We start from the raw sequence: 25,258 nt of genomic DNA, 5'->3' as shown, positions 1-25,258 counted from the left end.
CAAGTTCATATATGTGTTTATTGTAAGGCTGTATAAACAGTGGCAGAATAATTTTAAAATACCATAATATAGCATGGCTACTCAGGTTATACAGAGTTCATACATGCATTGAAATGTCATGGAGCGTTTGTGTTGGATAGAACATAACTAAAAGCATACCAACTATATTTCATCAATAAATTGTTCAAACAATAAGTGCATATTGTAGCAACCTTAGCACAACACCTTGCAACTTCATCAAGCAGTTCGGACCTCTTGGCACAACGGTTAAAGGTGTTGGCTTGACAGTTGATGGGTTCTAGTCCCAGTCGGGGCTACCCTCTATTCACTACAATATGATACACATACTTTATACAGGTAGATAGGTGGTAACCTTCTGCTGGGCATCTCTGCCTGTTGCACCTCCAGCAGTGCCTGTAAACCAGCCAGAGGATCATCACCCGGGGACCACCACTCCTCAATGTTACTCTCCTTATCCCGGTACGTCTCCTGGTGGCGGAGCAGTGGCAGGGACGTCTGCCTTTCATCCCCTGCAGCTGGCCTTTAGTTCTTCATTCTCGTCCTTCCTCCTTAGCCACAGAAACTAACCTTCTCTGCCAGTGGTGGAGCATAACTAAACAAACTATATTTCCTTCAATAAAAATAGTGCAAATATGTACTATAAGTTAAACTAAAACATGTGGCAGTGTAAGTGATTTGTGGAGGCCTTTAGAGAGAATCCACAAAGACACGGTTGAAACTCACATTTCAAATGTATTTTTAGCAGCTACTTAGCAATGTTACACACAGTTCAGTTTATGCAGCATAGAGTATACGGACGCAATACATCAATCCAAAGCGCAAATACAAGTCATGCTGCATACACCATGATCACACAGAATAGAAGAGCTTGGAAACAACAGAACAGAGGAATAGCTGACACTGGCAACAAAGAAACAATTAGTAAATGTTAAATATGTAAATGAGGTTCTCTTGCCCCCTCATGGGCATGGCATCAGAATCTCATTCAAAGTGTTGATAGCGGATTCGTAGATTACCCTGGAAAAGGGGTACACAAATAAATAATGTAACGTCATTTTGTGGTTGCTATTAGGTCATTTTAAAATATAACTTGCCATGTTACAATTCCCAATTTACGAGCACGTTTCCTTAACATTTAGGGTAAAATGCCATAACAGCTAGCTAACAACTCAAAAATACTCCATTCTTAAAAACAATCAAAAAGGTAGCAGAGCCAAATGGGTCTTGGTCAAAAGTAGTGCCCTACAGGATGCCATTTGGGACAGACCGTACACCGTTCATTAATCTAGTCACCTCTGGATGTGTCCTTCGTCCTCAGCCGTGACAGCGTAATGTTTCTGAAGCCGTCTTTGGACGGACACGGCTGTACTCTTCAGATCTGCCTTAAACCTCCCAGCTGGAACAAAGACAGGCACAATCATTAGAGGCCAGCTACACTGGATACTGAGCTTCTGGCATTCATTTCAATGAAACCTGGGCATAAGCAACCGGCTCAGGCCCGAGAACAGTGGATAAATGGCACGTGCTCTGCTCCACACTGGCAAAACTCCCAGTTTAACAACTAAAAACTTTTAGCCACGCCCTGTTAGAAACTATTCATGAATGTGAAATCATTATTTATTTTTTAAACTAGAGAAATTCTCTTTATTGCAACTTATTTTACTCACTCTGTCTGACAACTGCCAGAATGTGAAGAACTGCTGCCAATCCGGTCAGATCATCAATGACCTCTGAGTCGACAGTTGAGATGATCTCTGCCAGAAAGGCTCTGAAAAAGAGAATAAGCCACAGATTAGAAACACCAATGGAGGAGAAAAGTACAGTATATATTCCATTGCTGGAGCTCTTTGTACGAGACCGTGTGGGGTTGACTGTTTGGTGTCTGTTCTTCCTCGTTCTTCCTTTTTGTGTGGGAAAAAAAATCTGTAAAAACATTTATCACAAAAAAAAGGAAACCAAACTGAGCCGGGTCAGTGTGAATAGTAATAGAAAGCAGCAAAACACTTGGGAGTGTAGTCGGTTGTTTACCTTGTGACCGGGGGCGATTTGAGGAGAACGTTCAACAAGATGCTTGAGAGAGGAGGCAAATCCTGGACCGTCTCTGGTGTTGTGACCTCTTGAGGATGTGACATCTAAGATGGAACAGTTTTCAGTTCCATGTTCTTTATTTTGCAACTTATCAACATTTGGAATCACATTTTCTATCTTGGAAAATAGTGTATCAGCCATCTTTATTGCCTTTTGCAGGGAGTGTTGGGTCGCTGCAAGGGTGGCAGCACAGACGGTTGAAAACACCCCGTTTAGGGGGTTGGAGCCGATGCCCGACCAAGCCTGAACCACCTGGAGGAAGTCTCCTAGAGCGGTAACAGCCAAGTGCCACAGCTACAAGAGCCAGAGGAGAGAAACAACCTTAAGTCATATATTCACATTTGAAAGCTGAACGTGGACATATCTATCTATAGCGTATCAGAGTTGGGGGTACACTGGGGAGAGCAACATTTTGTTGGTGGTACAGTAACTGAAAAACGTCCTCTGAGAAGCTTGATACATATGGCCCCAGAGCTGCTTCTGTTGTTGGGCCAAATAGGTATTATTTATAGACAGCCATTTAAAGTGTGACTGAAGAGACTACCTCTAAATGATCTACGTGTGTGCTTTTGATTGACACTCAAACCATCAAGGCATTTGGGACGCAAGCCATCCTCCTCACCTCCTGGCCCTCCTCGGGGTCCTTCCTCAAGCAGCGAGCCATGACCTCCAGGATCTTCTGGAAGACGTTGGTGACGACGGTGAGGATGATGGAGGACTGGTTGTCCTGGTTCTCGGGGACGTAGTTCTCCGCCACCTCCGTCAGCACAAAGAGCAGCAGAGGAACACACAGGTAGCCCTTCTCTGAGAACACAATAAAACACACATCAAATTTCCTCACAGACACAATGAAATGAGTGGCCTAGTCCAGTCAACAACTATTCTATAGAATCTACGGTTCTAAATGTGCCTTATAGAAATGTTGATTTACAGATGGTCGAAAATGGCATGTTTCTTAATTTAGATTCTGTAGGTCTCTATTGTAGTATATGTTAAGTATAGATATACTCACCAGAGAGGAGCACGATGGAGCACAGGTGAAGGACCTGCCCTTTGAACTCCTCGTCCCCAAGGCCCACCCGGATCACATCTCTGCTCACCGTCAGGAAACACTGCCAAACATCACCGCAACGTTAGAGCAACCTTGTCACTCCACAAAGAGGGACAGAAAAATGATTTTTTGAAAAAAAAAATTGTATCAGCATAGTAATTCAGAATTGATAAAACGCAACTGTTTTTAAGAACCTGGAATAATGCCGAAAGACCAACTAAACAAACTATATTATGGGACAATAAAAAAAATGAATTAAAAATTATATTTTTGTGCTAATTTGTCCTGAAAACGACACATTGAATAAGCCACCATACCATAGTATCTTAATCTCAAGTGTTGGTGCTGGAGCTCTAGAGTTAGTGGAAGCAACAGAAGTGGGTATTAAGATAAATGAGGGGTTTATTTTCAATATCTGATCACAGCAGCAGCCTCTGGGTGACACACTTTGAGAGAGTAATGGAAGAAATAACTATAGAAGCCCATTTCAAAGAATAAATGAGTCCATCTTGCTCTCTGGGAGTGAGAGGCGTACAACGGAGAGCTGACACGTGAGAGTGTGGACCAGAGCTGAATAACAATCTATAAAACAGACTAAGGTGGTGTCCCAAATGGCACCTTATTCGCTATATAGTGCATTACTTTTGACCAAGACCTATAGGGCTCTGGTCAAAAGTAGTGCACGGAATAGGGTGCAATTTAGGATGAACCCTCAGTCTGTTCATAGAGTGACAGCATAGGAGAGATCCATGACAAGAATTGATCTACTGACCATAATACCATAAAGCTGCTCGTACATTACTAGGGCCTAATGTCCTGGCTAATACTGTAGCAGCGTAATACACATAACTATATTCTACGGCTATTCTTTTACGTCTGATATTTGATAAAAGTCTAATGCTATATTACTCATGTGTTAAGGTTTCCAGATAACCAAATTGTGACAACTGCTGATGTAAAAAGGGGTTAACTAAATACATTTGATTTGATTCATGTTCCCTCTGTCTACAGGTAAAGCACGGGTGTCAAACCCAATTCCTGGAAGGCCGAGTATCTCCTGTTTTTTTTTGCTCCTGCCTTGAATGATCAATTAAGGTAATTGATTAGTTATGAGTTCCCCTCGCCTGGCTGTCTAGGTCTTAGTACGACACAAATTGAAAGAAAATAACACAACCGGCAGACATACGGCCCTCCGGGAATTGAGTTTGACACCTCTGAGGTACCGCGGAGTACTGAACACAGAATTAACGCTTAGGTCTTCTGTACAAAAGGATAGTGTAAACCCTGTCCTGTGATTGATACCTGCCTCCCTATCCAGAGGGTCACACGTACCTCTACTACCTGCCTGGCGAGGTCCCGCTGCTGCTCAGTGACCCCTCCCTCACTGGGGCCGACCAGGAAGGGCAGCACCCTCTCTGCCACCCACGCTGCCGTGTTCTCCACAGGGACAAGGAAATCCCTCCCCTCCGAGAACTGGGAAAGCAAGTAACGGTGGTTATAGCAAGCCCAGGTGGTTATAAAAGGTGGTTATAGCCAAAACACTGCACAGACCAGTGGTTATATCCCAAATAGTGTCTACTAGATCTGGGACGATAAACTTAGTACCTACAGTACACTGCTCAAACCGACACTTAGAGGACATTTAGCTGATATTGTTAGTAGCCTATACTTGACTAGAGATATGTGATGTTTGAAATTAAATAAAAGTCTGCTAATATGAGTGGCTGCTAATGGGACAATTGATAGCTACAACACGCAAAGTAGTAGTAGCTTTAAGGGTAGTAATAAAAATAAAAAACAGATGCACATTAGTGTTATAAAGTTATCTATTTATTGCTAGCATAATAAGTCAGTTTATCATGGGCAATACTGTACACAGATTGGTTCCAAAGCGGAGGCATGTAGGCAATGGGACTCACTTTGTGCTGTAGATGGGCACTGAGACGTGCGTGAAGGGCAAATGCTCTTAGTGCCGTTTCTGCTCTGGGGACATCCGCCTGGGCCTCAGAAGAGCTCAGATGGGATAACAGCACTGACTGAGAAGGAAAACATGACACAGGATACCACCTCTGTTCATACCCACTCACCGCACATATAACCAATCTATACAACTGTGTAATTATATTATCTACTCTACCTTCCAGGCCCCGAGGGCTTTGTGCAGCTGTTTGAGCTGGCCCTGCCAGAAGGGCAGGATGCAGTCCCGCGTGGAGGTACGACTGACCAGGTACTCCAGGTAATCTAGCCCCAGGTCTGGCTTGGCCTCCATCGTCTCCTTGATGCGCACTTTCCGACTGGTGTTCCCTTTGCCCTGTGGAGGAGAAGGGGGAGCAGAGAGGTGGGGTAATGTCCAACGATGTCATGATTACATCTCAGTACACTACTATAAAGAGCATTAAGGCAAAAAAAAAAAAAAAAAAAAAAACCTTTGTTTACTCAGAATAAAGTTAGTAAGATTTATTACTATGTAGATGCATCCCTCCTTTCTGCATTACAATGCCTAATAAAATATCCCAAGGAGCCGGCGAGGATCTCGCTGAGGCATCCCTATTCATCTGTGCCTGTATCTCAAATGGCACCCTTTCCCTATATAGTGCACTACTTTAGACCAGAGAACCTATGGACCCTGGTCAAAAGTAGGTCAAAATATAGAAAATAGGGTGCCATTTGTGACACAACCTCTGTGCGTGTTGCTTACAGCAGGGGTGGGTAAGGCATCAGTGAGCCAGTCTGTGATGAGCTCCAGGACGTGTGCAGCCTGGCCCCAGCTACACAGGCACTCGATGATCTGACTGTACTGGGACACCTTGGCCCCCGCCTCCAGCCTCTTCAGCCTGGACAGCACCCCACAGCTGGAACACAGGGACCAGAGAGACAGGGTTAACACAGACAGACACAGAGAGAGCCTGAAGAGGCCAAAAAGGACGACAAGTTAGCAGGACCCCCACAGACCTGAAAGTGGGGACAGAAGCTGGGGGCAGTAGGGAGGCCAGTTGGATGAGGGGAACTGTGGAACGCTCCTCCTGAAAGAGAGAGAAACAAGGTGAGGACATCTTAAATGATGGGGAAGATATCTGGGGTGCGTACCAATAATCTTACCTTCTTCCTTTAAGTGCGAACTCGTTCACTACTCCCCACACATTTAAAAGCATTGGACTGGTGTTGGCATGGGCTAGAGGGCATTTCCATAAACCAGTCATTTCCTTTCAAATCTATGAAGGGAAGTGAACAAGTGTTCACTTCGGAGAGATTATTGGGACACAACCAAAGTTGTGACTGCCACAGGGTAAACTCCAGTCCACCTCACACCTGGAAGACATTGAAGTACTTGGGCACAACGGAGCCAAACTTGGCAGTGGTGTACTGGAGGGCGTCCTTGTTGAGCTCCAGGGCTTTCCGGATGCTCCGCCACAAGATCACCACCACCTCCAGCAGACTGGCCATGGACGCCGTGTCCTTGACCGACAGGACATGCTCCAGAACCTGCAAGGAACTTTGTTTTAAATCTGGGATTTCAAATACAACAAAGCGATCACCGTGCAACTTGTTGTGGTAAACAGCAGAGTGATGGGGCAGGAGAAATATAGAGTCCAGTAGGTACTTGCCCTCAAACCACAAATAGGAAAACACCAAGGAGGCTGGGATGCCAAAATATGCTTAAATAAATACCATGCTCAAAAGAATACAAAATGCCTATTTCATTTTTTTTTGCACTTACCTTTTGAGTATGGCATTCAATGAAGTATATTTTAGCACATCAGCCTCCTTGTTTCTTTCTCATGGTTCGAGAACTACTGAACTCTAAGGAAATGTTCTCTCTCGCACCGGCCACTATTCATTCTAGCCTGAGCGCAAACCCTCATACTAGCTTTCTATGCTAGAGACAAGTAAACACTTAAATTCATAGACAGAGCTACGGACTGACCATCCAGTACACCAGAGAGACCGATCAAAATGATAGTTTTTACCATGTCTTGAAGCTGGAAAGTGTTTGTTTAGAACTACATTTCCAAACAATTGAGTAAAACAAGATTATACGTTGAGTTAAATGATGGGGTACGACAGGAAATGAGTGGAGGCATTTAGCTGAAGAGGTGGGATGTAATAATTCTATATTACAATTTGAATGATGGAAAAAAAATCTTGATTATCGTAGATGCATTCCATTGACAAACGACAATTTCCTTAGTCTTGTAAGTGAGCTGACATTCAGTGCTACAAAAATCTGTCTTACACTTGTGTTCTCCTTGTTCGATTTGGTCTCGTTCAGGTCTTCAGTCTGGATGCAGGCGTTCAAACACTGGCGGATTATCAGCATCAGCTTGACTGGGACACAAGCGGTACAGTCAAACAGACTTTCGTTCAGGGATTTCTAACCACTTCAAATGACTCGCATAACATCTGCTAGCTAGATACGTAGTTTGAATAGGATCTAGGGGGAATAAAGACCTTAGACAGGTCAGTACTGTCAACAGATTAACGAGCGATTTAAATGGATAGTTTGAGAGTTTGGCAATGAAGCCCCTTTTTTTGTTTGTTCTCTACTTCCCCAGAATCGGATGAACTCATGGGTACCATTTTGTATATCTATGCTTGCAGTTTGAAGGAAGTGACTGGAAAAATGTCAAACTATCCCTTTAAATGCCACATATACTGACAGGCGCTACATACTGTAGCTGAAGGCCAAACTGACCTATATTAGTGAGGGCTGTGTAGGAGCTACTGTATGTAACTGCACGCTAAACTCACCTATGTTAGTGGGGGCTGTGTAGATGTGTGCATACTGGTAGAAAGTCCTAGCTGCCTTGGGGTTCATCTGAATCAGAGTGACGCAGCGCTCGCACCACACCTCCACTGATTGGTTGACGGGGAAGAAGGAATTGAAGAGGAGGTTGACGATGCGCTTGGAGACAGGCTGCGAGTCGACGGCCAGACGGGCTAGCAGGTGTTCCATGGAGGACACCTTCCAGAACTGGAGAGAGGAGGGGTACGGCAGGGTGAGCATCACAAATAATGTCTGACAGTACTACTGAGATAAGCGGGGAATCAAAAACCTTTCTCCCAAAACAAACAGAAATAACTACAGTGTATTTCCTGACAAAATGACAACAATGAAGAAATATATAATATCGTCATTGTTGTCTTTTTGTTAGGTAATACGTTGTGGTTTTGCACAAAACAGAAATACACGCAAGCGGTATTTTTACCTTGGCAGCTCGCACTGCTTTGATCTTGAGCAGCATGTTGAGGAAGGCCACGCGTACTTTCTCCGAGGTGTCATGGAGGCTGTTCTTCAGAGCTGGCAGCAGCTGCTCCAGCAACGGGTGACTGTGGCCATTGTCCAGCACGATGGTCAAACACTGGAGAGAAGATTTAATTGTAATCCATAACAACAACACAGAACCGCAGTGATGACTAGAGGGGGGTCAGAGTTCCTATAGGTCTGCATCCCAAATGGCACCCTATTCCCTATACAGGGCACTGCTTTTGACCTGAGCCTTAAGGACCTGTCAAATTAGTGCACTATACAGGGAATAGAGTACCATTTTGGACATAGCCATAATGTTCTAATATATGTAGTGTTTTATTGTATTCAATACTGTGGTAACTCACCTTGAAGACGGAGCAGCGGACATCGGGGGAGGTGGTATCATTGGCCAGCTCTACCACAAGCTTCTTGAGGAAGTCGATGATGACAGTGGGGGGGATGACCTCCCAGCACTTGGCCAGGATCTTACAGACCCCGAGGGTGGCTGTGGAGCGCACCAGAGGCTGAGGGTCCTCTAGCAGGCACTGACATGTTACAAACACACACCGACACACAGGAACAAACAGGTGAGAGCTTTCGAATATTAAGCAGACATCACTTATTAAACAGGAACACACTGTACACATGCTGATAAAATAGACTCACTACACTTGAACTATTTAAACCATTTAAATCCACACAGAAACATTCTGTGTTTCATTATTCCAAATTGTCGTATTTACATTTAAGTCATTTAGCAGACGCTCTTATCCAAACTGACTTCAGGGTTAAGTGCCTTGCTCAAAGGCACAGACAGATTTTGCATCTTAGTCGGCTTGGGGATTCGTACCAGCAATCTTTCGGTTATTAGCACAACTTATGGCATTTCAGGGATTCACAAACATAAAACGACCACTTGGAAATTCAACGTCATAATACATTGACTTACGACCAGCGTGTCCAGTTGTTTCTGGATGGTCTCGTCCATCTTCTCACTGCTCTGGCTAGGATTGTTGATAGGGAAGGCCTCGGTGAAGAGCAGAGTGGCATTGGCCCGGACCTCAGAGTTGGCAGCCTGCAATTATAGAGAGAAGACTCTTTCATTAATTCAACAACAACAAAAAACACTATCCAGAAATAAAGAGAGTCGTTGTATCAAGGAAAATTTGACTGTACGCTTAGCGCTCTCCAGAGAATGGGCTTGTAGAGTCTGTAAAGCATCTCATCCAACCCATTGCGGCCCTTCCGTTTGTGAAAGTATCTCAGTATCTACACAGATGAGAGTTAAAGTGACACACATAAAATAAACGTCAACCATTGCAGTGAATATGTAGACTTTGTGGTAAAGTAAGCCAGCTGGAGGTTTGCTGACATGATGCTAAAGCCTTAGTCTTGTTATGAAAAAATAGACAAATACAGGAAATTTGTATTGGTGAAGTACTACTTTTCCTTATATTAATGATAAAAATATATATATATTTTTTAATGTAATCGATACATATCTCAATATTATATTGATATTTGACTCCAAGTATCAATTTGTAAAAAAATAAAAATAAAAGCAGACAGAGTGAGAAATATGTTTGAAACACACTAAGTGAAATGTTCACGGCACCCACCTGTCTGACTTTGGCATGGACGGGTGAAGTCCTGTGCAGGAGCACAGCGTGCTGCATGAAGTCCTGGATGCACGTGCTCTCTATCTGCTCCAGACAGACCCCAGAAGCCTTCTTCCAGGCCCGGCAGTAGATCTCAGCTATGTGGTCAGTGTGGGGCCTGGGAAAAATCAACAGAGTTCAACCAAGCAGTCAAAAAACAGGTATATCATCATGAATTGAATAGGAGAAAACCATTGCCTCCTGACAGCTACTTTTGAATAAGTAAACTTTGACCGAGCCAGAACGACCCATCTCCTGTTTCTGTAGCGGGAGGCAGCTTGATGTGCAAGTACACCTCCTGGACAGAACACTAAGTCTGTCATGGGGCCTTACCCTAAATGCTGAGTGCCAAGCTGAAAGTCATCGGGTCCCATTTTTGTTGAGTCTTTGGTATGACTCGACCAGGGATCGAATCCCCAACCTCCCAGACATTATAACAAGGACACTTAGTACCTTAATAGGAAACTACAAATGCAAACACTTACTTTGCAAAGTAAGGTAGCTGGTTTTTGATGGTTCCATGGATCATCCGGATGAAGTTGACATTCCAGCTAAAGAGGAAGACCATCAGACGCTTCCCCTGTCAACGAAAGTCATGTTATCGGAACGACAATGTGAGCATGATAGCATAGCATAAGATCTCACACACACACACACCAGACCCGGGTTTCAAATACGTGGGAAAAAATATATATAAAAACATGCAGCTTTTTCCTTTTGTCTGGAGTTCCAAGTGGTCAGGGTTTGCAGTTTTGGGACTTTTCTTTTCGTTTATTAAGCTAGGCAAGCTCAAACGGGCAGAGAAAATATTTGAAATTCAATCCATTTTTAAGTATTTAAAAAAAAACAACAGTTCTGACACACACACAAACACACCAATAAAAACACATACTTACATCTTCGTTTTTAATGTGATTGACACTGAGGAAGCACTGTAGCAGCAGATCGATCAGCTCCTTGCTGCACTCCGACGCAAAGTCCACAGTGAACAGCACTTCATGGAAACCCCAAAGCCGTTGGATCTCAGCCCCCTGAGAACGTGCACGCAACGCAGCGACAACATTCAGCAAACCAAATACAAAAACGGGTCAATGCAGACGCCAAAAGACAAAAGGTGTCAAGATGAGACAAAAGGTTAGTACAGAGATATTCTTCCCCTGATAACCAGAGACCCATACTGGAGAACAGCCTAAAATGCAGATACTGCCTGCAAGGAATCCATCTCACTAGGTCCGAAACGAGAGGATCACAAATCATAAAATCACTCCAATGCAAACAGCCACCTCTCTGATACACTAGTGTAGAAGAAGACTTCAGTTCTGACAGAGATAAAATGAAGAGCACATACTGTCTTTCAAACTAATTCTTCAGTTGATCCCTGAATGAGAGTACCGGGTGATTAGAGAGCACTTGTCTGTTGTCGAGACAAGGGAGTTGAGAGAAAAAAATATTTGACTCAGGCTCCTTATGGAGAGGATTAGGGATATAGGGGGCTTCACAAAACACAGAGGAGGAGGAGAGGCAATCAGATAGGGCGCACAAGATAAAAAGCAAGCACATGGAATAAAAAAAAAGTAAATATGTAAACATGTACCCAGGATTTTTCCTGCATAGAAAACTCTTGGGTGGGCTGCCTAAGTGTTTTTTTTTAGGGCCGCCTATGTCCAAACAGTCTTCAGTTTAGGGGATGGAAAAACCTTTTCAGTGTAAAACATCAATGACCAAAACCAGATATAAAAGTACACTATATATACAAAAGTATGTGGACACCCCTTCAAATGAGTGAATTGGCTATTTCAGCCACACTCGTTGCGGACAGGTGTATAAAAATCGAGCACAAAGCCATGCAATCTCCAAAGACACACATTGGCAGTAGAATGGTCTTACTGAAGAGCTCAGTGAGTTTCAATGTGGCACAGCCATAGGAAGCTAACTTTCCAAAGAGTCAGTTCATCAAATCTCTGCCCTGCTAGAGCTGCCCCGGTCAACTAAGCGCAGTTATTGTGAAGTGAAAAAGCAAAATGGTAGGGCACACAAGCTCACAGAACGGGACCTCAGAGTGCTGAAGCGCGTACAAATCGTCTGTCCTCGGATGCAACACTCACTACCTAGTTCCAAATTGCCTCTGGAAGCAGCCACACACAAGCCTAAGATCACCATGCACAATCCCAAGCGTTAGCTGGAGCGGTGTGAAGTTCACTGCCATTGGACTCTGGAGCGGTGGAAACACGTTCTCTGGAGTGATGAATCACACTTCACCATCTGGCAGTCTGACAGGCGAATCTGGGTTTGATGGATGCCAGGAGAACGCTAGCTGCCCCAACGCATAGTGCCAACTATAAAGTTTGGTGGAGGAGGACATGGTCTGGGGCTGTTTTTTCGTGGTCCGGGCTAGGCCCCTTAGTTCCAATGTAGGGGAATCTTAATGCTACAGCATACCATGACATTCTAGACGATTCTGTGCTTCCAACTTTGTGGCAAACGTTTGGGGAAAGCCCTTTCCCAAACTGGCCTGCACAGAGCCCTGACCTCAACCCTATTGAACACCCTTGGGATGAATTGGAATGCCGACTGCGAGCCAGGCCTAATCGCATAACATCAGTCCCCGACCTCACTAATGCTCGTGGCTGAACGGAAGCAAGTCCCCACAGAAACGTTCCAACATCTAGTGGAAAGCCTTCCCAGAAGAGTGGAGGCTGTTATAGCAGCAAAGTGGGAGCAACTCCATATTAATGCCCATGATTTTGGAATTAGATGTTCGACGAGCAGGTGTTACTTTTTTTACATACTTTTGGTAATGTAGTGTATTTAGAAAAGATAATGAACCTAATATATATATATATATATATATATTTTAAAATAAGATTATCGTTGATAACTAATAATCACCAAAATAAAAGCTAGACAGTCAGAGAGAAACAAATTCCCCAAATTATGCATTCTGGAGTATTTTGGTCATGGCATGTGGCCCCAATTGATTTTGGTATAATGTTTGTCACTTAGACAGTATAACCCATGGCAAAATGTGTAGAACTGCAGGAAATGAGCCTCAAAATTGCAACATTTTTATCTCCACCACACGGCCAAATGTGTAGAATTACAGGAAATTAGCTTTGAAACAATTTTGTCATTACGGGCCTCTAAAATGTCCGGTCGGAGACCACATCATTGGACACATCCATAGCCACACCCGCATCACACACACCAGAAAAAACCCTGGTAGCCTATCATTTTCTATTTCCCACCAGAATAACTGAAAGCAAGTCCAGAAAGCTCGCTAGAGAAAAGGGACGACTGACAGAGAGCAAAACAGAAAAGCAACAATAGGCCATGTTGGTGCTAAAGGGTACGTACTGGTTTCTTCAGTATGAGGGTCTTCTCCAGGCTTCCAAGGAAGGCTGTGCGGCCCAGCTCTTCTTTACCAAGGAGGCCTTTCTTCCACCAAGCCTCGCACAGACCGTGGATAGCCTGCCGCAGAGGCATCTCAGAGGCAGGAAGGTAAGGCAGGACACCTGGGGTTGTTGGACAGAGACAGACTGAAGGGTTGGGGTACTTAAAATAGTCTGGCTGACACCTAACTCAAAGTCCTCCTGACTTCAGTCTGGAAAGGCTCTTTTGATGTTGTCAGCATGGTGTCGATAACTGCTTTTTTACTGATTGGTTCTCCTCTGTGTCTTTCTCACTCAAACACACACATGGACAGCCACACAGCCCCCCGAGCGCCGCCAAAGCTCAGCCAGAAATAAGTACAACTCTGCACAAATACTGCATCTACAAAGGCCTCCTGTCCAGACCAGTGTGTCAGCTCTCCCTCACTGACCATGTGAGTCATGTTAACCAGGCTCCGTAAAACATGCATTTTCAAACGCTTTGAGATTCTTTCTATACTAAAAAAAAGCACTATAGAAATTAAATCATTTATTCTTATTACTATAAAACAAGGATAGAGTTCATACTAAAAAATATAATAAAAACTCACCATTTAATATGTTGCCACACTCTAAGAGAGAATTGTAGGTGTCGCCATCCTCAATGACGTCCACAGAAGCTGTGACCACTAGAGTCACTCCCTCAAGGACAGACATGGTGTGTGTCTAAATAACGAAATAGATTACCACCTCTCAAATCAAGGAATAGTAGACAACTGAACGCTGACATCAGATGTAGGAGATGAAGTCAGAGCAAGAATTAAACAACTGTTGTCAAGCCCAGTGTGGAAAAATATAGAAGAGAGGGAGAGTGGTCAGGATGTGGAATTGTCATGAGACTACGATTCTCCATGGCAGAAAAACAAGGCAGACTAAACTCTTTGGTCGCACCTTCTTTATGTCAAATAGTGTGCACTATAGCTTGGGAAAACAAACAATTGACTTTAGGTGACAACATAACACATTTTTTTCCCAACATTAGGACTGTATCCCTTAAATGTAGTATTGTGACAACTCTACTCACCCGGTCTGGGGACACCACCTCCATGTCATTGTCCTGCTTGTCCTCCTCTAAGCCAGCATCCCAGTGCTCTGGTGCGAAGGCTGCCAGCTGGTCACAAAGTAGTGTGACTAGTCGGGCCCACAGTGCCTCTCTCTGGCCCTTTGGCAGCTCCTGCAGGACCTCATCCAGGTCAAAGGGCTCAGCCGTGTCCTTCTGTGGTAACATTGCAGCCAACCGGGTCAGAGGCAAGGCTCTCAAATAGATAGACGAGCATAAGGAATGGTAGGCAATACTCATTTTGAGAATCATGATATTGGTCCTATAAGACAGGGGTTCCCAAACTTTCTCACTGAAGCCCCCCTTTCAGCATTGGGGAACATCCCAGGTCCCAACATCTATGTGCACAAGCACATAGGGGGGTTTAAATCTTATTTCCTGCAATTCTGTACAGTTTGCCATGGCTAATGTGTGTGTATTCATGTGATATTTGAGTGATTCAAACATTACAACAAAATATATGGGCTAAAAAACATTTGCATTTCTGAAAAGTTATAAAAAGCTAATGTAGGCAATGACTGACATGACAAAAGGAAAACTGATGATACACTAGATACCCAATTTCGAAATTGCACCTAGTGCATTCTACTATTACCACTTAAGAGTAAGTTGAAAGCCTGACTGTTTATTTATTATTATAAAGCTTGGGAACCACTCCTATTCCTATTTGAAGTTTTGCAAAAACAACATTGTAGCTAATGTTACTCACATGGAGTTTAGTGAAAATGAGAAATTCCCCCACATTGTCTTTGCAGATGGAGTCTAAAAATGCCTCTCGCTTAGACATGTTTAGCCAGTACTGTGAAATAAGAAGTAAAATATCTCGTTAAATCTGAATAACAATGTTAGCTAACAAACCGAATTTGCTTCGTGTTTCCGTTTTATGGACAAAAATAAATCTAGAGTACATTAGCATATCATAAACCACTAGCTAAGTTAATGTTAAATACATACCAATGTCGTATGCCGTTCTTATAAATCATCCACTATTTTCTTATTATATTCGCAGCTTCCCCGCGCAAATTTTGATTTGACAACGTCCAGAGCCACTTGACACACTGTTGCGAAGTCTCCAGAGACGGAGGAGGAAGCGAGACATCCCACTCCCTCATTTTTAATAGAAGTCAATGATCTAAGAAGACCAGAGACCCAGTTACCATCGCATTGGTGTCTATGGGAGAGCCACCCCCTTAAATAACCCGGAACATATCCTTTTTTATTTTTTGTTCAATGGTAAACAGCCTGAGTGAACTATCTTCATTCATCCACCATCTTATATACCTTGGTGCCCAACATCACGATACTTCCGAAGCAGATTAAACAGACCAGGGGTTGGAAAGTCAATGAGAGTAGTGAACAATTCTTCCTGAGTTAACGTTTTAGTCATTTAGCAGACTCTCTTATCCAGAGCGATTTACAGATGCAATTAGGGTTAAGTTCCTTGCTCAAGGGCACATCGACAGATTTTTCAACTATTTAGCTCGGGGATGACTTACGGTTACTGGCTACTTGCCGCCCATGAACTATATTGCTTGTGGTTACCCGCAACAGCTCAGGGAACCTGTGCACCTGGAGCAGGGTAATAATAACGTCAACACTTGCTAAAGTGGGCCCTAACAGTAAGCCACCCCATTATCAGTGCCCCCCCTCTCTGGCCAGGCAGAGCCCATAAGTGGGTTCTGAAGGGCTGGGTAGGTCTGCCTTGGGGTCTGAAGCCATAGTGAGGAGGGCGTTAGTTTTTCGATGTATGAAGGTACAACCTAGATTTGAGCCAATGTCGTAAGTAGCTGAACATGTTATTACTCCAAAACTCCTGAATGTGACAAACAGACACGTTTTCATTTTCGTCAAAAGTAACTATATCGAAGCAGTGCATTTTGAGTGGACGGCAAGCACAAGCGCAGTTCGAAGAGGTGTTTCTGCGCATGAGCTTAGCTTGCGAGGCATTTTCATACTAAACCATCTTTGACTGTATAGCCTACTTTATTTAAGCAGTATTTTTGTGTGTGGAGCAAGGCTACTTATGTTATTGATTTTGGAGTAATAACTAATTTACCGCCTGGTGGTGTCACCAGGCAGGCCAAAACTCAATCGCACCAAAACAGGCTGGAATGTCAGGCAATTTATTTTAACAGCTCTTACACTAAAATTTATTTCAACCTTATATAGAAAATAAAGATTGACTGCTCTGGGCCGGGCCTTTAAAGTAATCTGTAAAGACACACACATTGTGTTAGTGTCTCTTTCATTTGTATTGGTTATTTTTAAATGATAAAGTAACACAATAGTAAGTAGTTATAAATTAAAAGAACGTCAACTAAAGTTGCGTCTGAAAAACCACTAGATGGAGCTTATGTACAGCAAAACAAGGACCTAGTTAGATACATTCTCTCAGACATAGAAAGTCTCACAAAGGCTTACAATGTAGTTAGGACCAGTCAAATTTTCACAGGGAAATCTAGTCATTACACATAACTTTAAATTAACCTTTTTTTTTTATTAAAGAGAAACATCTCTTTTATTATTCAAAACAAACCATGAATATACTTATTCCAAATGTGAGAACTTGATTCCTTAAAATGTTTCATGTACATTTGTACAGTAAGTGTGAAGGTGTTTAATGTTAAGGCACAGGAAAGATAACTGACAGAGTATTTAAGATGTTTGTAATGCATAATATGAACGTGTTTCAAGATAAAAACAGCATTGCATGGCTTATACGTACAGGAGTAGCCTATGGCACATTCTGTCATCATTCAACAACTTTTTTTTTTTTTTTGAAAAATGGCATAATGTGTCTGGTGTAAGAGACCATTCATATATGGTCCTCTATTCATTTACAAATTATTTAGTACGATAAACAAACTCAAATCTGTTTAGATATACTATTCCTGTACACCAGAGCAGAACATATCCCCGCCCTGACATACCCCTTCATCTGAACATAATTCTAAATTGCACTGGATCCTTCAAAATATACAGTATAGAATATACTGAACAATCATTTTATATATATTATTTAAATGTGAATCCAGTGGTAGGACTTTTGATCACTGTAGGAGTCATTGATTACCGTTAGCATGAAGAAAATAGGCAAAAGTAAACATAGACCAAATAACACTGCATGACAAAAACATATAAAACAAATTAACTGGTCATCCTGGTTTACATCTTGTAACTTCCATAGTAGCAATATCTGTCCTTTTGATGAGAATTACAGTCACATCAATAGATATGCAGTCCATTCAATGTCAAAGAAAACAAATAGGATTCCAACGTAATTTCCTTCAACAGTAACAAATAACAATGAAAACGATTTAGTCCATTTATGCATATATAAACACTGAACAAGTTAGAAAACAAGGCAGCAAATGTGCTTTATGACACATTAACCAAAATCAGGACAATTTTGCGAAACTTTGACGTCTTTCAATAGTGCAGGAACAGCACGTTGCAGCGACACTTCAAGTTGTATCTCTACATGCGTCAACATGATATAAAACACAAATGAAAGGGGGAAAAAGTAAGAAAATTAAAATGATGTCCCCTTTGATAAGTGCTAACGCTAAATGAAAGCAGAGTGATGTGTGTTTCTATGAATGTCAATTGGATATACAAAATTTGATTTTTGTCATGCCTATAAAGCCTTTTTGAATTGAATGTCACTAGGGTTGAAACAGCAGGATGTGTGTTTATGATTATGGAGGTGAAGGTCTTCCTATGTCCCTCTCTATGCCTGGACCATTTTGCGGCTGCCATCTTCAGTGAGGTCATACCTACAAGACACCAGTGGGGCAACAAATGGCAATGGCTTAAAACTAAAATGTGACCAACAAATATAATACATACACAGGATTTCTATAGCAATTTGCTCACACCCGAAGATACAACCATAGAATGAACAACAACCTAGTTTATTGAACCAAATAAAATGTATATCAAATGTTAACACAAATACAGCACAGAGCTGACAACACAAATTGGGTGAAGGAGCATCTTACCATTGCGTCCAGCCCTTGGATATATCCTCACCACTCAAATCCACAATCACCTACAATAAGTAAAGTAGCATTGGTAGAGTCAACAACAATCAGATAACATTCCTCATGCTTCTTTATTTGGGTAGCGAAAGGTTGCTGTATTGAATCCCTGAGCTGACAAGGTAAAAAAATATGTTGTTCTGCTCCTGAGCAAGGCAGTTAACCCACTGTTCCCCGGGTGCCGAAGACGTGGATGTCGATTAAGGCAGCCATCCGCACCTCTCTGATTCAGAGGGGTTGGGTAAATGCAGAAAACACATTTCAGTTGAATGCATTCAGTTGTACAACTGACTAGGTATCCCCCTTCCCTTTCTTTTTTCAAGTGCAAATGCCACCCTAATCCCACAATAGAAAGTACTACTTTTGACCAGGGTTCATAGGGGTCTAGTCAAAAGGGGACACATTATCTTTTGTGAGGATACACTACCTTCCCGAGGAGTCCTCTGTGTTTGGACAGTATACTTCCTCCATTCTTCACAGCGATGTCCAGAGTTCTCCTGTGCAGCTCCACCATGGACACACTAAACTCAAACCTGCAGACGAACAAAGCACACTGTAGGATTCTCCTTTATTTCTGAGTGAGGATTTCCTACTGCAGTGATACCGGGGTAATGAATGAATCAAATGGATGACGTTGTGAATTATTTTGATGGTTGTGAAAAGGTTGCATAATGTAGGTGGTGGCCATAGAGATCCAATGTGCTACTATTACTTCTAAGTTTTATATGTCATTCTATGGTTGTGGCCTACAGTGACAGTCAGTCAGAACTCACGTTTGATCATACACAGGGTTCAGGGTTTTCTTTATGGTGCCGGTCTTCCTCCGGCCAGTCCGGCTCTTGTCAGGGAGCAGATAAATCCGAATGAAAGGATCTGATTCATCCTTGGCGAACGCAATGAGGTTTCTGAGGGAAAAATATACATGGGGTCCGTCAGGCACATTGAAATCTGAACAGAGTAAATTCTGAACATGTGGTAATTAAGATGAACACAGACGGGCGGTTTCCTGGACACACATTAAGCGTAGTCTTGGACTAAGGATTTTTCAATGGAGAATCTCCAATGAGCATGTTTTTTAGTCCAGGACTAGGCTTAATCTGTGCCCAGGAAACTGGCCTATACTGTATGTGGCTGGTCTAGTGTGTTATGTGAGGCCACTGACTGACCGACAGGCATGCACCACCACGATGAGCTTGTTCCTCTGGGAGCTGTGACGGACAGTCAGTTGAATCTCCCCCATGGGGTATGGACTAGGGGCAGACCCACTGAAAACACAACACAGCACAGATTTGGGATTACAGTGGCTTGCAAAAGTATTCACCCCCTTGGCATTTTTCTTATTTTGTTGCCTTACAACCTGGAATTAAAATATTTTTTTTTTTGGGGGGGGGGGGTTGTATCATTTGATTTACACAACATGCTTACCTCTTTGAAGATGCAACATATTTTTCTTGTGAAACAAACAAGAAAGACCAAAAAAAAAGAGAATCTGAGCGTGAATAATAATTCACCCCCACAAAGTCCGCTTGTGTACAGCAATATTTAAGTCATACCACAGATTCTCAATTGGATTGAGATCTGGCCTTTGACTAGGCCATTCCAAAATATTTAAATGTTTACCCTTAAACCACTCGAGTGTTGCTTTAGCAGTATGCTTTGGGTCATTGTCTTGCTGGAAGGTGAAACTCCATCCCAGTCTCAAATCTCAAAGAAACAGGTTTCCTTCAAAAATGTCCCTGCATTTAGCGTCCCTGCCGATGAAAAACATTCCCACAGCATGCTGCTGCCACCACCATGCTTCATTGTGGGGAAGGTATTCTCGGGGTGATGACAGGTGTTGGGTTTGCGCCAGACATAGCATTTTGCTTGATTGCCAAAAAGCTCAATTTTAGTCTCATCTGACCAGAGTACCTTCCATATGTTTGGGGAGTCTCCCACATGCTTTTTGGTGAACACCAAACGTGTTTGCTTTTTTTTTTCTTTAAGCAATGGCTTTTTTTCTGGCCTCTCTTCCATAAAGCCCAGCTCTGTGGAGTGTACGACTTAAAGTGGACAGATACTCCAATCTCCGCTGTGGAGCTTTGCAGCTCCGTTCAGGGTTACCTATGGTCTCTTTGTTGCCTCTCTGATTAATGCTCTCCTTGCCTGGCCCTCTCTTGGCAGGTTTGTTGTGGTGCCACATTCTTTCCATTTTTTAAGAATGGGTTTATTGGTGCTCCGTGGGATGTTCAACATTTTGGAAATGTATTTATGACCCAATGCTGATCTGTACTTCTCCACAACTATGTCCCTGAACTGTTTGGAGAGCTCCTAGGTCTTCTTGGTGCCACAGACTTGCAGACTCTAGGGCCTTTCAGAACAGGTGTATATATATATATATATATATATATATATATATACACTCAGATCATGTGACACTTAGATTGCACACAGGTGGACTTTCTTTAACTAATTATGTGACTTCTGAAGGTAATTGGTTGCACCAGATCTTATTTAGGGGCTTCATAGCAAAGGGGGTGAATACATATGCACTCACCACTTTTCCGGTAAAAACAAGTTCTTTTTTAAATTTCATTTCACCAATTTCGACTATTGTGTATGTCCATTACATGAAATTCAAATAAAACTCCATTTAAATTACAGGTTGTAATACAACAAAATAGGAAAAACGTCAAGGGGGATGAATACTTTTGCAAGCCACTGTACATGTACCTTACCTCATGATAGTGATTGTGTGTGTGTGTGTGTTATTTACTTCTGTAGCTGCCTGAGCCTTTGCTGCAGCTCTAGGGTGGCGAAGGGCAGGGAGATGTCCGAAGCCAGGCTGGCCATGGAGTCCTTGTGGGGCAGGTGTTTCTGGGAGCTGGATATGGTGGTGTTCAGGTTGGAGGTGCTCCTGATGGGGCTGCCTGCGTACAGCTCCTCCCTCTGCTCCTCTCTGCGATGGATGGTGTAGGTGGCGGCCTCCATTGGTGGTGTTGGGGGGTTGGTGTCTGGGGGAAGAGGTGACTCCGATGTGGAGAGTCTCTGGGAGGGGACGGTGGGGTTGACCACGCTGGCTTTCCTCACTTGGACAGAGGAGGGCTGTTCCGACGCACGCGTCTGCTTCTCCAGAAACAGAACCTGACATACAGAAGAACAGAGCACAGCGCTATACTGTACATTGTGATAGGACGTTTTCTTTACACACTTCAATAAGTAACTTAAGAAAATAGACAGCAGGTCTAATATGGTTGCGTCACAAATGGCACCCTATTCCATACAATGTAGATTCCTATGGACCCTGGTCAAAAGTACAGTGGTGCATTACATAGGGAATAGGGTGCCATTTTGGGGCACTGTCTATCCTTACCCTGAGTGCCAACTTCAGTTTGAGTGTGGAGCTGGGTCCAGAGTTCCTCAGGGAAAATTGCTGAGTGAACATCATGTCCTCTTCCACCAATAGACCACTCAAGGGGACTGTAAGATTACCCAGGGTGCACTGGTGCTTGTCGTCCTTCACCTGGACATCGACAGGCAATCCAACAAAGGGTTAACATCAGATATTCTATAATTCACATACACTTACTGTAAACTCAATGTTTGACCCAAGCAAAAACATAAAAAAACATCTAGTACATGTATACAAATAGATCACCTACCAGTTGTGGTATGATGAAAAATGTATGTAAAGTGTGCGGTACCTCCACCTCCAGCTCCTGCCTCCTGGGGTTATGGATGAGGAAGGAGAAAGCTTCCTCCCACATGGGCTCATTGGTCTTATGGCGGATCTAAAGAAAACACATATAGAATAAAATATGCTGTAATAGAAAATAATAGAATCAACATAAGAACAGGAGTGGAATATGATGTTTACAATTATACTTTACAATTATCTACAGAAACCATGCCCACTGTAGTTTCTTACCTTACTCTCAAATGATTTGTTCCCAACTGTGAAATGAACGCAAGGACTTGGTTCACTGCTCGTTTTCTTGCCGGACTGTGTGAGATGACCAGGAAAAGATTGGCTCTGAATGACTGTTACTAAGACAAAAACCCACACTGAAAACACTCCTATTCTTCAGCTTATTGTAGTAACACAAATATTATACAGTAGAAACAAACTGAAATCAGTGAAGAAATGGTTCAGAATGTCTATCCTCAGATAAAAGAGAATATAAATTAGGCTGCATCTCAAAATTGTTTTATTTTCCTTATTTAGTACCCTTTGGCATAGAGGGCTTTTTGGACAATGCACAGTAGCTAGGAAAGTGTCAACCTTGGTCTTAGTTAGACCACATTCTTCAATCTAATTTCAAGCTCATTCTCAGTTTTGTAACCCAAGAACTCTCACTGTTGGCAACCGGTTTATAAAAGATACTTTGTACATATAACAATGTCTATGTTCCAAATGGCACCATATTCCCTGCGTAGTGCACTACTTTTTACGAGGGCCCATGCTGTAGGCTCTGTTCCAAAGTAATGCACTCGGAAAGTATTCAGACCCCTTCCCTTTTTCCACATTACAGCCTTATTAAAAAAAAAATACATTTTACCATTCCTTTTGTCCTCGGACAAAAAAGCAATTCTGCCATGTGATAGGATTATAAAACAGCCTCAAACTACCTTTTATATCAGGCTAAAGCAATCTCCAGGAGGTAGGGATGCACTTTAGTCTGGTAACTTTAGACTCATACATTAGATGTCTCCCAATTGGCACCCTATTCCCTATACAATGCATTGGGAAATTATTCAGACCCCTTGACTTTTTCCACATTTTGTTACTTACTTACATATTATGAAATTAATGTAATTTTTTTTCTCTCATCAATCTACACCAACACCCCATAGCGACAAAGCAAAAACAGGTTTTTAGAATATTTGGCAAATTTAAAATAAAATAAAAGCAGAAATACCTTTTCTTACATAATAATTCAGACTCTTTGCTATGAGACTCAAAATTGACCTAAGGTGCATTCTGTTTCCATTGATCATCCTTGAGATGTTTCGACAACTTGATTGGAGTCGACCTGTGGTAAATTCAATTGATTGGACATGATTTGGAAAGGAACACCCTGTCTATATAAGGTCCAACAGTTGACAGTGGATGTCAGAGCAAAAACCAAGCCATGAGGTTGAAGGAATTGTCCGTAGCGCTCCGAGGCACAGATCTGGGGAAGGGTACCAAAACATTTCTGTAACATTGAAGGTCCCCAAGAACACAGTGGCCTCCATCATTCTTAAATGGAAGAAGTTTGGAACCACCAAGACTCTTCCTAGAGCTGGCTGCCCGGCCAAACTGAGCAATTGGGGGAGAAGAGCCTTGGTTGGAGAGGTGACCAAGAACCCGATGGTCACTCTAACAGAGCTCCAGAGTTCCTCTGTGGAGATCGGAGAACCTTCCAGAAGGACAAACATCTCTGCAGCACGCCACTAATCAGGCCTTTATGGTAGTGGCCAGACAGAAGCCACTCCTCAGTAAAAGGCACATGGCAGCACGCTTGGAGTTTGCCAAAAGGCACCTAAAAGACTCAGACCATGACAAACAAGATTCTCTGGTCTGATGAAACCAAGATTGAACTCTTTGGCCTGAATGTCAAGCGTCACGTCCGGAGGAAACCAGGCACCATCCCGACGGTGAAGCATGGTGGGTGGCAGCATCATGCTGTGGGGATGTTTTTCAGCGGCAGGGACTGGGAGACTAGTCAGGATCGAGGGAAAGATGAAGGGAGCAAAGTACAAAGAGATCCATGATGAAAACCTGCTCCAGAGCACTCAGGACCTCAGACTGGGGCAAAGGTTCACCTTAAAACAGGACAATAATCCTAAGCACACAGCCAAGACAATGCAGGAGTGGGTTCGGGACAAGTCTCTGAATGTCGCCGAGTGGCCTAAACAGAGCCTGGACTTGAGCCCAATCGAACATCTCTGGAGAGACCTGAAAATGGCTGTGCAGCAACGCTCCCCATCCAATCTGACAGAGCTTAAGATCTGCGGAGAAGAATGGGAGAAACCCCCAAAATACAGGTGTGCCAAGCATGTAGCGTCATACCCAAGAAGACTCGATTCTGTAATCGCTGCCAAAGATGCTTCGACAAAGTACTGAGTAAAGGTTCTGAACACTTATATAAATGTGACATTTCAGTTATTTTATACATTTGTGAACATTTCTGAAAACCTGTTTTTGCTTTGTAATTATGGGGTATTGTGTGTAGATTGATGAGAGAGAGAAAAAAATAATGTAATACATTTCAGAATAAGTAAGTAACAAAATGTGGAAAATGTCAAGGGGTCTGAATAATTTCCCAATGCATTGTATAGGGAATAGGGTGCCATTTGGGAGACATCTAATGTATGAGTCTAAAGTTACCAGACTAAAGTGCATCCCTACCTCCTGAAGATTGCTTTAGCCTGATATAAAAGGTAGTTTGAGGCTGTATTATAATCCTATCACATGGCAGAATTGGTTTTTTTTTTGTCAGAGGACAAAAATAATGGTAAAATGCAGATTTACATTCAGGACGAATGATTGAATTAGACCTAGCTCTACATTAAAATATGTAGAGGGTTCCATTTCATTGCACACACATTGAAATATGGGAACCAAGTGAGTGAGCTTTGGATTTCTCTGCTCAACTCTAGTTCTACCCCTCCCCCTTTCCTCATCCACCAAATTAACATG

General features: G+C 42.7%; 2 protein-coding genes across 4 annotated transcripts in view; both read right to left on the bottom strand.

The window, feature by feature from the left end:
• Nucleotides 1–16,025, bottom strand: LOC110535588 (condensin-2 complex subunit G2). 2 transcript variants are annotated; one of them, XR_005034611.1, is made up of 28 exons: nucleotides 15,509–16,025; nucleotides 15,264–15,353; nucleotides 14,519–14,710; nucleotides 14,046–14,160; nucleotides 13,421–13,578; nucleotides 10,963–11,097; nucleotides 10,552–10,646; nucleotides 10,028–10,184; nucleotides 9,585–9,677; nucleotides 9,358–9,483; nucleotides 8,774–8,953; nucleotides 8,368–8,520; nucleotides 7,910–8,132; nucleotides 7,395–7,486; nucleotides 6,470–6,643; nucleotides 6,113–6,183; nucleotides 5,859–6,012; nucleotides 5,298–5,471; nucleotides 5,080–5,196; nucleotides 4,493–4,633; nucleotides 3,122–3,221; nucleotides 2,732–2,913; nucleotides 2,260–2,403; nucleotides 2,050–2,153; nucleotides 1,880–1,944; nucleotides 1,689–1,789; nucleotides 1,315–1,417; nucleotides 1–1,038 (listed from the first exon to the last, which is right to left on the bottom strand). XR_005034611.1 is itself a non-coding variant. In XM_021620664.2 (27 exons), exons 2-27 carry the CDS (start codon nucleotides 15,339–15,341, stop codon nucleotides 981–983), a joined length of 3,420 nt encoding a protein of 1,139 aa, XP_021476339.2. In that variant the 5' UTR covers nucleotides 15,342–15,353; nucleotides 15,509–16,018; the 3' UTR covers nucleotides 1–980. The 2 variants fall into 2 exon arrangements, 1 of the variants encoding a protein (XP_021476339.2); XM_021620664.2 differs by lacking the exon at nucleotides 1,880–1,944 and having other exon boundaries at nucleotides 15,509–16,018.
• Nucleotides 16,026–16,666: 641 nt separating this feature from the next.
• The window catches only part of LOC110536598 (extended synaptotagmin-2-A), a 42,792-nt gene continuing 34,200 nt past the window's right edge, over nucleotides 16,667–25,258 (bottom strand). For both annotated transcript variants that reach the window (XM_036935315.1, XM_036935316.1), the window contains 9 exons: nucleotides 22,502–22,576; nucleotides 22,278–22,364; nucleotides 21,947–22,096; nucleotides 21,350–21,717; nucleotides 19,761–19,859; nucleotides 19,368–19,499; nucleotides 19,022–19,127; nucleotides 18,556–18,605; nucleotides 16,667–18,330 (listed from right to left, as the gene is read on the bottom strand). In XM_036935315.1, coding sequence (XP_036791210.1) covers nucleotides 18,285–18,330; nucleotides 18,556–18,605; nucleotides 19,022–19,127; nucleotides 19,368–19,499; nucleotides 19,761–19,859; nucleotides 21,350–21,717; nucleotides 21,947–22,096; nucleotides 22,278–22,364; nucleotides 22,502–22,576 — 1,113 coding nt within the window. In that variant the 3' untranslated portion in view covers nucleotides 16,667–18,284. The remainder of the gene's footprint in view (nucleotides 18,331–18,555; nucleotides 18,606–19,021; nucleotides 19,128–19,367; nucleotides 19,500–19,760; nucleotides 19,860–21,349; nucleotides 21,718–21,946; nucleotides 22,097–22,277; nucleotides 22,365–22,501; nucleotides 22,577–25,258) is intronic.

This window comes from Oncorhynchus mykiss, chromosome 11 (genome assembly GCF_013265735.2).
Source record: "Oncorhynchus mykiss isolate Arlee chromosome 11, USDA_OmykA_1.1, whole genome shotgun sequence".
In the NCBI taxonomy this organism is placed as follows: Eukaryota; Metazoa; Chordata; class Actinopteri; order Salmoniformes; family Salmonidae; genus Oncorhynchus; species Oncorhynchus mykiss.
The sequence above is the reverse complement of the archived record's forward strand: the minus strand, read 5'-3'. Positions and strand labels throughout refer to the sequence as shown.